The 15,499-nt window shown below is 42.0% G+C and overlaps 1 protein-coding gene across 1 annotated transcript in view; it reads left to right on the top strand.

Annotated features, from left to right (window-relative positions):
* Positions 1 to 15,499, top strand: part of MSH2 (mutS homolog 2) — a 110,865-nt gene that overhangs the window by 10,086 nt on the left and 85,280 nt on the right. The window contains exons 3-6 of the mRNA XM_075863200.1: positions 2,165 to 2,443; positions 2,991 to 3,137; positions 6,047 to 6,196; positions 15,280 to 15,413. Coding sequence (XP_075719315.1) covers positions 2,165 to 2,443; positions 2,991 to 3,137; positions 6,047 to 6,196; positions 15,280 to 15,413 — 710 coding nt within the window. The remainder of the gene's footprint in view (positions 1 to 2,164; positions 2,444 to 2,990; positions 3,138 to 6,046; positions 6,197 to 15,279; positions 15,414 to 15,499) is intronic.

Here is a 15,499-nt window from a genome sequence, read left to right as displayed (position 1 = left end):
TGTCGTGCCCAGCTTGTGCCACTTTTTTTTTTTTATATACACCGTTCACCGTACGTTATAAACTACATGTTACCTTTTATTCTGAGGGTCAGTACGATTCCGGCGATACCAAATTTATACAACTTTTTTATAACTTTTTGCACAATAAAATTACTTTTGGAAAGAGAATGTATTTTTTCTGTCAGTTGTGAGAGCCATAACTTTTACATTTTTTCATCGATGGAGCTGTGTGAGGGCTTGTTTTTTTGCGAGACGAGGTATAGATTTTATCGGTACCATTTTTGGATACATGCGACTTTTTGATAACTTTTTATTTCAATTTTTGGAAGACAGTGACCAAATAAACAGTAATTATGGCAGTGTTTTTGAGGTTTTTTTTTACGGCGTTCACTGCGCTGGATAAATAACATAATATTTTTATAGTTCAGGTCGTTACGGTCGCTGCAATACCAAATATGTATGGCTTTATTATTTTTTTCAATAATAAATGACTTATAAGGGACAAAGGGCGATTGTGTTTTGTGTTATTATTTGAAACTTTTATTGTATGTTTTCCAACTTTTATTTTTACTTTTTTTACACTTTTCTTTAGTCCCACTAGGGGACTTGAATGTCCAACTGTTTGTTTGATGTTCTAATACATTGCACTACCTATGTAGTGCAATGTATTGGAACTGTCAGTTGTTCACTGACAGCAAGCCAGTCAGGCTCCGCCTCTGGGCGGGGCCTAATCAGCTTACGTAATTGCAGACAGGAGTACATTGTTAGGGCTCCTGTTGCCATGGTAGCAGTCGCCAGCCTTGCCATCGCATGGCAAGGCTGCCGATTTTCTACAAACCTCTAGGATGCAGCGATCACAATGGATCGCTGCATCGAAGGGGTTAATGCCAGGAATCGGAGCTAGCTCCCGTTCCTCGCGATAGATCGGGGTGTCCGCTGTAACATACAGCGGACACCCACTGCTGATGACGCCGGCTCAGCTTCTGAGCCGGAAGCTGAGCCGGCGCCATCTTGCCGATGTTACCGGAAGCCTCATGGGCCCCGCCGACGACGGGGCATAGGAGGATTCCGTTACAGGCTGATCGGGAGGGAAGCATTAGCCCTCCGATCACCTTTGCAGCCACCGGCAACCCAGCGATCACGTTGCTGGGGTGCCGGTGGCTATAAACTCCTCACATGCTGCGATCTCTATTGAACGCAGCATGTGAGGGGTTAATCGGTCGGATCGGAGGCTAGCTCCGGTCCTGGCCGATACCTTAGGGTGCCAGCTGTAACATACAGCTGTCACCCGGTGGTGATGTCGCTGGCTCAGCTCCTGAGCCAGCTTCATCTCCATGACGTACATTTACGTGAAAAGGCGGTAAGCCACCGATTTTAATGACGTTTATATACGTGATCCGGCGGGAAGGGGTTAAACTCATTAGCATAAATCTAAACTAGCTCATAACTTGCTCAAAAATGATCGTTTTTCAAAATAAAAACCACTGCCGTCGTCTACATTACAGCGCCGATCAGATTATGTAGGAGACAGGGCACTTATAATCTGGTGACAGAGCCTCTTTAAGACCATATTTACCATACACATAAGAGAAATGTTGTCTGACCGCTATATTCAGGCCAAGCATGCATACTATTTATATAGTGGATGGGGATGTGAAGCTGCCTCGCACCTCTTGAACCCCTTCTTTCTAGGGAAACGTAGGACTAGATGGGTAATATCCAGCTCATTTGAACAGTTTTCCTCTTATGATAGTTGGTGTGGCCACATTGATTTTAGATTTCCACTGTATCTGCTGACCATGTGTAAGGCCGGCTTTAGGCAGCCAATTTTCTAATGAATATTTTCTTATATATTTTTGTTTGTCATTCCTATGGTATGTTCACACACTGCAGTTGACCTGCAGAAATCATTTTGAATACTGAAAAATCCATTCTATACATCAGAATTTGTTTTTGCAACATGGAATCCTGCAAACCCCATTGAGATACTTGGGACAGTCGCAGAAATCTTTGCAGCATACCGTTCACTTCGGGATATAGGAAGTTGTCTGTCGTTTAGCAAGCACGTGTCCAGCACTAAATAAAATCCATGTGGTATGTGTTAGATCTAGAATGATTGCATTATGGATTTTTTGTCATTGCATGTTCTACTTTCTTTTCTCAGGCCTCACCAGGAAACCTAACACAGTTTGAGGAGATTCTGTTTGGCAATAGTGATATGTCCTCTGCGGTTGGAGTGGTCGGTGTCCGGTTGGTCAGCTCTGAGGGGCAGAGATTGGTTGGCGTTGGTTATGTAGATTCCACATTCAGAAAGTTGGGAGTGTGCGAATTTCCAGATAATGACCAGTTTTCGAATCTTGAAGCTTTACTGGTTCAGATTGGACCGAAGGAGTGTGTGATGCCTGGAGGAGATGCTGGTGGAGACCTGGGGAAAGTGAGACAGGTAAGTCAGTGATGTGTGTAAGCAACATGTACTAGAAACGGAGCTGGTGACGGCTACATAAGGGTCCTTTTACACCGGACAATTTTGGCCGTGGCACCGATCGAGACAACTCATTGGTAGGCTCTCGTTTGCTCCTTTCACAAGGAGCTATGATCAGTAACGACGGAATCAATAGCAGAGTCGACTAAGCTATTGATTCCGTCGGAAAACCGGATACCTTCCGGAATGGTGACGAGCGGAAACCATTAGCAATGTTTCCGTCACCATTCACATCAATCGTGATGGAAGCGGAAGCTGTGGTTTCAGTTTCACTTTCCGTTGCGGGGTTCACCCCCGGAACGCAAAGCCAATGCTGATGTGAACAGGCCCTTAGATCCACTTAAAAATGTAAATAATAAACAATTTAATTTTAGAAGCGATGGGGGATTTTGTCGTTTTTGTACACGCTGCATACTTGGTGCGGTTGTGGTACTAGATTGGGGGATTATCTGTCTTGTTTTTTATGTTATGAGTTTTAGTTTTGACCTTTTTGTATTTCTTTTCGCAGATTGTTCAGCGAGGTGGGATTCTCATCACTGAGAGGAAAAAAGCTGAGTTTACCACAAAGGATTGTGTACAAGATCTTAACCGTCTGCTTAAAACAAAGAAAGGAGAGCAAGTTACCAGTGCAGCTTTACCAGAGATGGAGAAGCAGGTATGCCCACACCTTAAAGGGGCTGTCTAAATTAGAAAATCCATTTTGATACAACCTATTAGGTCATTCGTAGTCACTAGAGAGTTATCTTGGCCAGAGTGGAGACCGGTTACAAAGAGCGTCTCGCTTGGGAGGACCTCTTGTGTCCTACATTGCACAGACAATCCATTGATTTTATTAGACCCTGTGTAATTCACCTGTGGTGTCGCTACAGGGGAACTGAGCACTTAGGCTTCGTTCACATCTGCGCTGCGTTCCGACGTTCTGTCTGAGCTTTCCATTGGAACGGAGCCCTGACATGCACAAACGGAAAGCATAGGTTTCCATCACTATTGATTTCAATGTTAATGGATCCAGTGCCAATGGTTTCCGTTTGTCTCCGTTGTTTCGTTTTGACGGAATCAATAGCGTAGTCGACTATACTATTGATTCCGTCAAAATGAAAACTTTGGCACCGGAACCGTCACCATTGTAATCATTGGTGATGGAAACGGAAACCCTTTGGTTTCCGTTTGTGTCAGTCAGGGTCCCGTTTCGACCGAAAGCTCAGACGGAACGGAGCCCCAGCGCAGATATGAACAAAGCCTTACCGTCATGTTTAGCCAAAGATTGCAGCTGATTACTGGGGGTCCCACCTGGGGTACTCTGTGTGATCTGTTTATTGTCAAGGGATCTTTTTAACAAGTAGGGATTATCCAAAGCGGAGAGCCTCTTTTTAAAGCCTCATGGACATTGCAAAGCCTTGTGCAGGAGGTAGGGCTGTGCGATTATGACCTAAATCACAATTAACCGAACATGTAACCTCGATTACAATTAATCGACTATTATTTAGGTCACATGCTTTTGCATGCCACGCCCCCTATTTGCATGCTACTCCATTGAATTAATATTTATCCCCTCAGCCTGCTGTATATAATATACCCCCTGACACTGCCCCAACACAATATACTGCCCCCATAGTGCTCCCCACACAGTATAATGCCCACTCAGCTGCCCTCACACAGCCCACATAGTGCCTAATAAAAATTATATACGTACTCCCCTACCCCCATTCCAACGATGAGTGGAGGTGATCCCTCTGCTCCTCCAGTCTGTGCAGCTCAGCACAGACAGGCGCGATGACGTCACTGCCTCACGTCCGGCGATACATAGTGAATAGTAGCGCAGGAACCTTAAGGCCCCCACTCTACCATTTGATTCAACTGTGTCTGTGTGCTGAAGATGCAGATACAGTTTAAAGAGGCTCTGTCACCAGATTTTCAAACCCCTATCTCCTATTGCAGCAGATCGGCGCTGCAATGTAGATTACAGTAACGTTTTTTGTTTTTTTTCAAAAACGAGCATTTTTGGCCAAGTTATGAGCATTTTTATATTTATGCAAATTAGCCTTTCTTATGTACAACTGGGCGTGTATTGTGTGTGCAACATCTGGGCGGTTTTACTTGTTTTACTAGCTGGGCGTTGTGACTAGAAGTGTATGATGCTGACGAATCCGCATCAATCACTTCTCTAAGTTACCACCCAGCTTCTGGCAGTTCAGACACACAGCGTGTCCTCGCTCATCCGAAGCGATGAAGTTCCTGTGGGAGGAAGTGAGTGACGTCACAGCGTGATTTCGCGAGGACACGCTGTGTGTCTGAACTGCCAGAAGCTGGGTGGTAATGAAGAGAAGTGGATGATGCTGATTCGTCAGCATCATACACTTCCATTCACAATGCCCAGCTAGTAAAACAAGTAAACGCCCCAATGTTACACACACAATACACGCCCACTTGGACATAACTTTAAATACGCCCAGTTGTACTTTAGAAAGCCTCATTTGCATAAATATAAAAATGGTCATAACTTGGCCAAAAATGCTCGTTTTAAAAAAAACAAAAACGTTACTCTTATCTACATTGCAGCGCCGATCTGCTGCAATACGAGATGGGGGTTTGAAAATCTGGTGACAGAGCCTCTTTAAACCAGGAAAAAAAATAATAAAAACCAAAATGCGCGAGATGATGTAGATTATTTGCCCTAAATTTCGTGCTTTTTTTTCCCGATTAATTGCCCAGCCCTAGCAGGAGGCTTCGTGGCAGCCCATGGAGTCTCCTGCGGTTTTGTACTAAGGAACTGCAGGGACCCCATGTGTCGCTGTATGTTGCTCCACCTCATATTGTATGTTGGTTATTCTTTGCATTTTATTGTATGTGACGGAACGTGCCACGTTTTTATTTTTGCGTATAAAATCGGAGACTTGCAGAGGTGCAGTGAGACCCTAATCCTCTCTATGGGTGCTTTATTATTACTCCCTACAACATGGAGCCACGATATGGCCTGAGGTTGGTGTATATTATCAGTGTGTGCGTTGTGACAATTTAGACATACTTGATAACAAAGATTCTATAGATTGACAGATAATTTATTTTTATTTTTTTGAGCTACAATAAAAAATATTTGCGTAATATGGTATTTTCCAGTTGATCTAGTGTAGTGGATGTATGTGCGTCCACTGTCTATAGTCCCTGTTTAGATCTGCAGTTGTTTATATATATATATATATATATATATATATATATATATATATATATATATATATATATATATATTTACATAAAAAAAAAAAACACCTATGTACCCCCTATAGTAAATTATACCAGGTGAGTATTACTTATTTTGTTTTAGCACATCTTCCTGTTTTTTAAACTCCTCTAATAGGGTTGAAGCCCAGAATTCAACCTCTTTTAGTTCCTACTATTTTTTGCAAAAAAGAATACAGTTGCCAAGCAGATATAAAATGCAGTTGTGTAAAGCGAGACCACACGGCTAATAGTGGAGCTCGTTATAAACTTGTCTCACATTCTTTTCCCCATTTGACTTTTCATATGTAATACTTCTTGGTTAACTACCACCTCCTGTCATTGTAGGTCGCAATGTCCGCCCTGTCTGCAGTCATGAAGTATCTGGAGCTGTTATCAGATGAGTGTAACTTCGGTCAGTTTGTGATGACCAGCTTTGACCTGAATCAGTATATGAGATTAGATAACGCTGCAGTTGGCGCATTGAACCTCTTCCTGGTGAGTAACACCCGAGATAAGTAAACAATACTGGAACTTGATTTACAGTTACATTGAAAGGATGGACTGACCCTTGTGTAATCACGCTGCTCCCTACTATCAGAACGGTTTGTCATTGACTCAGATCATTTCCACTGTTAAAGCAGATAAATCATGAATATATTCTGCCATATTTATGGGTAGCAAATGGTCATGACCGGTCCATTTATTTATTATACCAAACACAAAATATTGTGCGACTTGAATAGCAGCCGTGGATAAAAACAGCGGACTCATTGTTATAAGTTCGCTATATTTCTGACCTACCGCTCCCCCCACCAGTGTTTGATGGGCGCTAATGTATATTCCTGAACACAATGGCTGTCAATAATTGGGGAGTGAGAAGATGTAGCGGGTGGCAGGGTAAGTGCTGGGCTCAGGAGTACGGCAGACTTCTAATGATTTTTGAGACTAAATATATTAAAAACATTTTATTTCCCTGTAACCAGGACAGTAAAGGGGTTTTTCAAGAGCCCATTTTTATAAAACGGTCTATCAAAGTACTGAGTACTAAGGGTCAGTGATCTGAAAAATCATTAGCGAGGGTCTGATTGACATTTCTATTACGAGCTATGGGTGGCTGTGATATTTTACTACTAAACAATTGTCTTATTAAAAGAAATGAGGAAACGTCATACCGGGAAGGTGCGGATGACCGGTTTAGGGAGAGTACAGTCCATAGAACGGAGTGTATGGTGAAGCAAGTGTCTATTCTCAACTGGAGATTTGGGAGGGGTTCACGTAAGTTATCAACTTTTGTGTATAAGGTTAATTCACCATCTTGTATGGGGGCAGATTTTTTACTTCGAACCAGAGGGAATGGAAAATATAATGTAATAACTTGTACTTCTCCGTCCTCCTGGATCCACTTCTGGCTTTGGTTTAAAAATCTGAATCAGAATCTGCAACAAGACTGGATTCACACATCGCGTATCACCTCAAAGGAGCGTAAAGCCGCCTCGTAGAGAGAAGTCTCTGCAGCAAAACATCTTAACCGGAGTAATACTAGACATGTCACTACTTTTATGAGATTGTCCTGGTAGCCGTTTATGATCGGGGAGTGGCTTTGTATTTCACAATAAATGGAGATGAGGGCAGCGCTGCTTGTGAATGATCCTTTTATTTTCACACTTGCAACGTTTCAAGCTTGAGAGCGGCTCTTTATGAGCTGAAACATTGCAAGGGTGAAAAGTGTTGTTATTAAGGAGCCATGAATCTGGTCTTTTAAGGCGGGCACCATAAATCTTCATCCGGCGCTGTTCTGCCGTTTTCTACATTTTATATTTCACTAGGATTTTCTTGTACATTTATCATGAGCACTTATTGACATGTCTACATCTAATTCTTAAAGTGAATGGGGCCCTGCTGTATTTCCCTGCACAGCCGGTGGTCAGGAACTATACTGTGCAGGGCAAAACATTGCAGGGGCCACAGCATTAAACCAGCACTGCGGCCCCTTCATTCTCAGGGTTGGTGGGGGTCTCAGAGGTCGAACCTCCACCAATCAGAAAATGATGGCATATCGTAGTAATATGGCATTATTTTGAGATGGGAAGAACAACTTCAACTAGATCGGTGGCCCCTTTTATTATGATCACTGGGAATTTAAGCGATGTGCCATTACTTCTAATGATGGAAAATCCTTTTTATGTCTGAATCTTTGGATCGAAATAAAAAAGGCTATTGAGCTTTTATTGCATAAAGTTTAAAAACTTCTTTAAGTACTTTTAATTATTTTGTTTTCAAACTCCTCTGATAGCAGAAGTTGGAGGAAATATAGATCGGAAATGTTGGGCATTAACCCCTTAGTGACCAGCCCATTTTAGGCCCTAATGACCAAGCTATTTTATTTGTTTTTCTATAGTCGCATTCAAAGAGCTATAACCTTTTCATTTTTTCGTCTACATAGCTGTATGAGGACTTGTTTTTTGCGGGATTAGTTGTGCTTTTTAATAGCACCATTTTTGGGTACATATAATTTTTATATTAACTTTTATTAACCTTTTTTGGGGGGATTATAAAAAAAACCTGAAATTCCGCCATTGTTCTATGCGTTTTTAAATTGACGCCGTTCACTGTGCGACGTAAATAACATGTTACCTTTATTCTATGGGTCGGTACGATTACGGCGATACCACATATGTAGAGGATTTTTATGTTTTACGACTTTTGCACAATAAAAACACTTTTGAACTAAAATTATTTGTTTTTGCAGCGTCGCTTTCCAAGAGCCGTAATTTTTTTTATTTTTCCATCAATGTAGTGATTTTTTGGGCTTGTTTTCTGCGGGACAAGACGTCGTTTTGAATGGTACTGTTTTGGGGTGCATGGGACTTATTGATTCATTTTTATTATGACTTTTTTGGGAGGCAATGGAAAAAAATTGCAATTTCGCCATGGTTTTTTGCGTTTTTTTTTTTTACGGTGTTCACTTTGTGGTTTAAATTACATATTAACTTTATTAATGGAGTCATTACGGTCGCGGCGATACCATATAGGTGTACTTTTTTTTTTTTTTTTTACACTTGTACTAAATAAAACCACTTTTTATGGGAAAAAATGGTTTTATTTTTTTTACTGTACTTTTTATTCATAATCTTTATTTCACTTTGATAACTGATTTCATTAGTCCCACTAGGGGACTTTACTGTGCGATGTTCCGATCGCTGCTATAATGCTTTGGTATACTTCGTATACCAGAGCATTATTGCCTGTCAGTGTAAATCTGACAGGCAATCTGTTAGGACGTGCCTCCGGCGCGTCCTAACAGGCATATGTCCAGGGCAGACCTGGGGGCTTTTATCAGGCCCCCGGCTGCCATGACACCCCATCGGAGACCCGCGATTGCATTCGCGGGCCGCCGATGGGTGACAGAGGGAGCTCACTCCCTCTGTAAACAAAGTTAACTGCCGCGGTCGCTATTGACGGCGGCATTTAACAGGTTAAACGGCCGCGATCGAAGTAAACTTCGATCGCGGGCGTTGGAGCAGGAGCTCAGCTGTCATCAGACAGCAGAGCCCCGGCTCCTGCCTGCACGGGAGACCCGTGCAGGACTTAGACTAGGCTGACGTGAAAAGGCGTCAGCCTAGCCTAAAGCCCATTAGTGACCGACGTAAAAAGGCGTATTAGTGGTCACTAAGGGGTTAACATGCCCTATACTTTGTAGCCCTAGCCTTATCACGCCTAGGAACACAGAGACTTTGACCATGTCACGGGTCGCACGACCAAAGATCGCTGTGTCGCCCTGCCTGCATCGCAGGTAATAAAAGTGAATGCGCCCGCGTTGCCACCCACAGGTTACCCCGACACGACCGTTGCAAACAATTAGAACCTGCTGGATTGATTGTGCGACCTGTGTCACGGCTTTAGTCGCATTTAGCCCTAGCATAAAATTCTGGGTGAACGATCTTCCCCTACCCTTTTAAATACATATGTGTGGAATAAAGTCGGAAGAAATCGACAACCTTTCACCCACTTACTACAGTCTCGGCAGCATATGGCATTAAAGTTTGCATCACAACACGTAAAATATGTCATCTTAGAGGCCTGACCTTTAAGGGGTTCACCAGAATTGACACTAATAGCCTATCCTAAAGATAATCCATCAGTGTGTGCTGGTGGTCCATCCCCTGGAGGGTCTGCAGTACTGTCATAGTGACATCCTCCAAAAACTGTTGTTTTTGATACTGCACCTCGGCCTCAGCCCATGCCCTGTTCACACTTCATTAGTTATTTTCCGTCAGATTTCCGCTGCTCTATGATGTCCAGGATCGCTCTATTAAAAATATGGAACTCACCAATACAGATTGTAACTAATTTGTAATGTGCGTCATGACTGTAAAAATGAGTGATGATGCCACCGATGAATCCTAATATGATCACATACAATGGCCATCAGCTCATTATACAGAAAGTTAACGCGACCCCATTAACCTGACTGCTAGCGATAACTGTATACATTGTACTGCACAATGCTGGTACAGTTCTAGGGTTGTATCCCATAGACTCTGTGGGTGCAGTTCTTCCGTGCTGTTTGTATAGGGCAGCATCTACAGAAAAGAATGCTTTGAACTGAGCTCCTATGTGTAGACCAAGTTCCAGCACGAGTTATAGCAGGCCTGACTATTATGTGGGAGGTATACATATACACACAGGAATGCCCGCCGCTTCTTTCCCTTGTATACTGAGCAAGAACTTACAAGAGGGTTTTGCTTTGTCTTGTTTTGTTTTTATTGTAAAGTAGGAGTCAAATTGGTTTGTTCATGATTTTCGCCATTGCAACATGTATAACAGTTGCAGCGGAAGCAGCTTATAAATGTTGGAGCCCCACCTTTGTTTGTCAGGTCAAATATAATAATGTTTGCTTTAAAGGGGTGAAATTAGGTAGTAGGTCTTGGGATCACGTCATCAAGCCAATAGCTATGGAACATTTATACTGTACTCGAGGAGCATACTGGCTCACGGGGAACTGTCTTTCATTGAAGAGATCCACCTGGTGTAGGGAGACTTGTTTACAGGCAATGCTTTATGGGAAAAAAGTATTCAAATGAGGTCTTATAAGCCAAACCAGAGACTCCTCCAAGAGGAAGAGAACCCCATCTGTAGGGTTTCGGGGGGTTCTTGCCCCTCATCAGTATAGAACAGTGACACATTACAATGCTTTTACCTTTAATAAAGTAGTCGAGGTAAAAAAAAAATACTGGGGCAATTTTGCTACTGTTTGCGGTTTAGACTCTGATAAAAATGTGCCAAATTTTGGCACATTTCATATTCGACTAAAGACTATGTTTGCGCAGTGTAAAGTGTCCAGAAAAGGAGGCGTGGCTTAAAATACGCAAAAGTGCATCAAACGAAAACAAAACTATCCAAGACTTGGAATTAGGAAGAGAAAAATGTCTAGCAAGATGCTTTAATACTAACGTACAGCGTGCGCCAGTGTGATGATTTTGTCGTATCTTCAGACTGCCTGGTCTATGTTTATGCTGTCTATCTTAGACGTCTTAGTAAATCTGCCCCATACTGTTATGCCTCGTGCAGGACCAAGGGGAGGGGGGCGATTCAAAAAGTCATGCTCTGCACGAGGCAAAACTATCAGTTTTGCCTGGAGTGTTCCTTTAAAAACAAATCGTCACAAGTCGTGTGACTGAGACTGCGGATCGTTGTTTAGCCCCATCGTTATAGTCAGAATACAATAATTCACTGCTATATGCGGCGTCTCCGTACGTGATGAACGGTTTCTATCCACATTTTGTATGTGGACTTCTTGCATTTTTCTTTCTCACTATTGCCTCTGCTCACATGTTCAGACAAGGCTCAAGTCCTCTCTAGCGGAATTCATTTCCTTCGTGATTAGACCATGGGCGGGATATTGGTGAATATACAGAAGGTATTTATCTGCTCTGGTATTCACACTCCTCATTGACGTTTTTTGGAGGAATTCTTGTTATAGGAGTAAATAAAGAAACCTGACCTGACGTCTGCTGCCATTGTCTGTGACGACTGCACAAACTCTCCCACTTTCACCTGCATTGTCTTTACTTAGTGCTCATTCACACGAGCGTTCTACTCGTGTGCAGTTAGTTGAAATAACCGCACACGGACCCATTCATTTCAATGGGGCTATTCAGACATGCGTGAGTTTTCACTCATCGTGTCCTATATTGGTGCGTTTTTGCACACCTGGTCGCCCATTGAAGTGAATGGGTGCATGAAAACCATGGACGACACACGGACGACCTCTGTGTGCTGTCCATGTTTCACGCATCCGTTACAAAGAAATGCAGAGAAATGTAAAAAATAAAAACAATTGCTTGCACGGACATGAAAACCACACGCAACGCACACTGATGGCACACGGACATGAAATGCGCTGCGTTTTGTTACGCGCGCAAATCGGATACGCTCGTGTGAATGTTGCCTAAAATGTATGCTTTGATGAACAGCGCATATCCAATCTGTGAGGTTTACAGATACTACTGAGGATTGTCTCATCACAGACGACCTCCTTAATATGAGAGCCGCTATGGCGATCAGCTGACCTCCGTGGGCCTGGCTGTTCAGACTTCCAGGTAGTAGATTTGGCTCCCTGGTACTAGTATTATGTGGCGGCCATTCCGATAAACAATCTGACAAATGATCTGACCATCAACCCGGCAGTTCAGGGCCATATTGTAAAAAAAACTAAATTCTCTTGCGGAAAGTGGTCATAGACGAATAGTTTAAGCCAAAGACTGGGCGAAACAAATCCAACGTGACCAATTACTTGTCTTACAGACAGCGGTCTGGCGCGAATGATTGCGTGAAATTTTAAAACTATGATTTACCAAATATGTCTGAAATCAGCCACTGCGTCTGACTTCTATCTTGTATATGCTCCGCTTTACTTTTCCTCTTATTTTTTTTTGTTTTTTTTTTGTGTAAAAAAAAAAACTTAAGTTCAAAAAAAAAAAACCTTTTCCCATTTTCCCCTTAGAGCATAGTAATTTTTTTTTTATAAATAAACCTAATTGGTATCGCCACGCCCGTAAAACTCTGAACTATTACAATATATAATTAACCCGCACGGTGAACGCCATAAAAATGTCAACGCCAGGATCTATTTTTTTTGGTCACCTCATCTCCTACAAAAAAATTAAATAAGTGATCAGAACGTCGCATTTACACCAAAATGATATTATTAAAAACGACAGCTTATCCCGCCTAAAATAAGCCCTCATACCACTTAATCGACGGAAAAATAAAAAAGTTATGGCTCTCGGGATTTGGCGACACAAAATACATTTTCTTTTTGACACTTAGGTTTTTACTTGTAAAAGCAATAAAATATAGAAAAAAACGATGTATTTGGTATCGCCGTAATCGTATTGACCCACAGAATAAAGTTAACATGTTGTTTTAATTGCACAGTGAATTCCGTAAAAACGGCGCGCAAAAAACAATGGAGGAATCGCAGTTTTTTTCATTTTCTACCCCACAAATAATTTTTTCCCCGTTTCCTAGTACATTATATGGCACAATAACTACAACTCGTCCCACAAAAATCAAGCCGTCATAGGACTATATCGACGGAAAAATTAAAAAGTTATGGCTTTTGGAAGGTGGGGAGGAAAAAATTAAAATCTGAAAAAGGGTTGCGGCGTGAAGAGGTTAATGGACAACTGGGCGTGTTTTTACTTTTTACCAACTGGGCGTTGTACAGAGGAGTGTATGACGCAGACCAATCAGTGTCATACACTTATTGTTCCAGTGTGATTGTGCAGTGAAAGAAGCTGGGCTGGAACAATGAAGTGTATGACGCTGATTGGTCACTGATTGGTCAGCCTCATACACTCCTCTGTACAACACCCAGTTGGTAAAAAGTAAAAACACGCCCAGTTGTCTTAAGAAACGAATTAGCATAAATTTTAAATTGCTCATAACTTGCTCAAAAAAAGTTTTTCAAAATAAAAACCACTGCTGTTATCTACATTACAGCGCCGATCAGATTATGTAGGAGACAGGGCACTTATAATCTGGTGACAGAGCCTCTTTAAAGAAGGAGATCGGCGCTGTAATGTAGGTGACAGTAATGCTTTTTATTTAAAAAAACGATCTATTTTTACCACTTTAGTAGCGATTTTCGATTTATGCTAATGAGTTGCTTAATCCCCAAGTGGGCGTATTTTTACTTTAGACCAAGTGGGCGTTGTACAGAGGAGTGTATGACGCTGACCAATCAGTGAGCAATCAGCGTCATGCACTCCTCTCCATTCATTTACTCAGCGCATAGGGATCCTGCTAGATCCTTATGTGCTGTCTTATACTAACACATTACCAATACTGAAGTGTTTAGACAGTGAATAGACATTCCACGGGATGTCTATTCACAATCCCTGCACTTCGTTACTCTGTGGTAGTTACAGCAGAGGAAGCGTGACCTCGCAAGATCTCGCTGTAAATGACCGGTTACAACGAGATCACGCTTCCTCTGCTGTAACTACCATAGAAACAGTAACGAAGTGCAGAGATTGTGAATAGACATCCCGTGGAATGTCTATTCACTGTCTAAACACTTCAGTATTGTTAATGTGTTAGTATTAGACAGCACATAAGGATCTAGCAGGATACCTATGCGCTGAGTAAATGAATGGAGAGGAGTGCATGAGGCTGATTGGTCAGTGTCATACACTCCTCTGTACAACGTCCACTTGGTCTAAAGTAAAAACACGCCCACTTGGGCATTGAGCAACTCAGTAGCATAAATCTAAAATCGCTAATAAAGTGGTAAAAATCGTTTTTTTTTTAAACTAAAAAGCATTACTGTCACCTACATTACAGCGCCCATCTCCTTATGTAGGAGACAGGGCACTTATAATGTGGTGACAGAGCTTCTTTAAGGAATGAGGAATTGTTCTATGTTGGTTGTATCACCACCATTGTATTCGGCTGTCTAGCCTTGGTGACCATGACTTGTTTGAAATTGCTAGATTTACCCATTCTATTGTGGATTTACATGGAAACTGATCCACGGAAAACGAGCTCACTTGATTTTATCTTGCGCTCTGGGGTCACGTGTCTGGTTTACATACAGGAAATCTCCAATCGTGTAAGGACAGGTGTCTCATAGTGGTGATTCAGTGTATGTACATCTATTCAATCATTTTTCTTTCTTTTTCTCTCTGGAATGGGTTGTCTTACATATTTTATGTGCTATGTAATTTATATTTATGTTGGAAACTAGTAAAAATACATGAAAAAGCCCCACAGATCACCACAACAAAAGCTCTGTTTTTTACCATGTGCTATCTAATATGGTAGCTCGGCATCACACCACCATCCATCACAGACCCCCACCTCCATTACCGGCATGAAAACCTTGACAATGCAAAGTTAATTTGCAGAATCATTGGCAACTCTAATTGTTAATCTGTTATGCACGTCAGACACATCGGTGATCGCCAGCTGCTTTGCAGAATGGATTTCTCTTCCCCCCTAATTTAGTTTTTACGGTGGTAAAAATCGTGGTGACGCCTGTGCATTTACGTTTCCTTCCAATTCTCTCTTAGAGCTCAGCTGAGGACACTAGTGGAACGCAGTCGCTGGCCGGATTGTTAAATAAGTGTAAAACCCCCCAGGGGCAAAGGTTGATCAACCAGTGGATAAAACAACCCCTAATGGACAAGAACAGGATTGAAGAGAGGTAAATGAGCAGCCTGTCCATAAATGTGGAGTTTTGTACCTGACCTCACTAACTCCATTTATTCTTTTGTGTCTGATTTCTGCAAG

The sequence above is a fragment of the Rhinoderma darwinii genome, chromosome 4 (assembly GCF_050947455.1).
Source record: "Rhinoderma darwinii isolate aRhiDar2 chromosome 4, aRhiDar2.hap1, whole genome shotgun sequence".
Taxonomy (NCBI): domain Eukaryota; kingdom Metazoa; phylum Chordata; class Amphibia; order Anura; family Rhinodermatidae; genus Rhinoderma; species Rhinoderma darwinii.
This window is presented reverse-complemented; position numbering and strand designations above follow the sequence as displayed.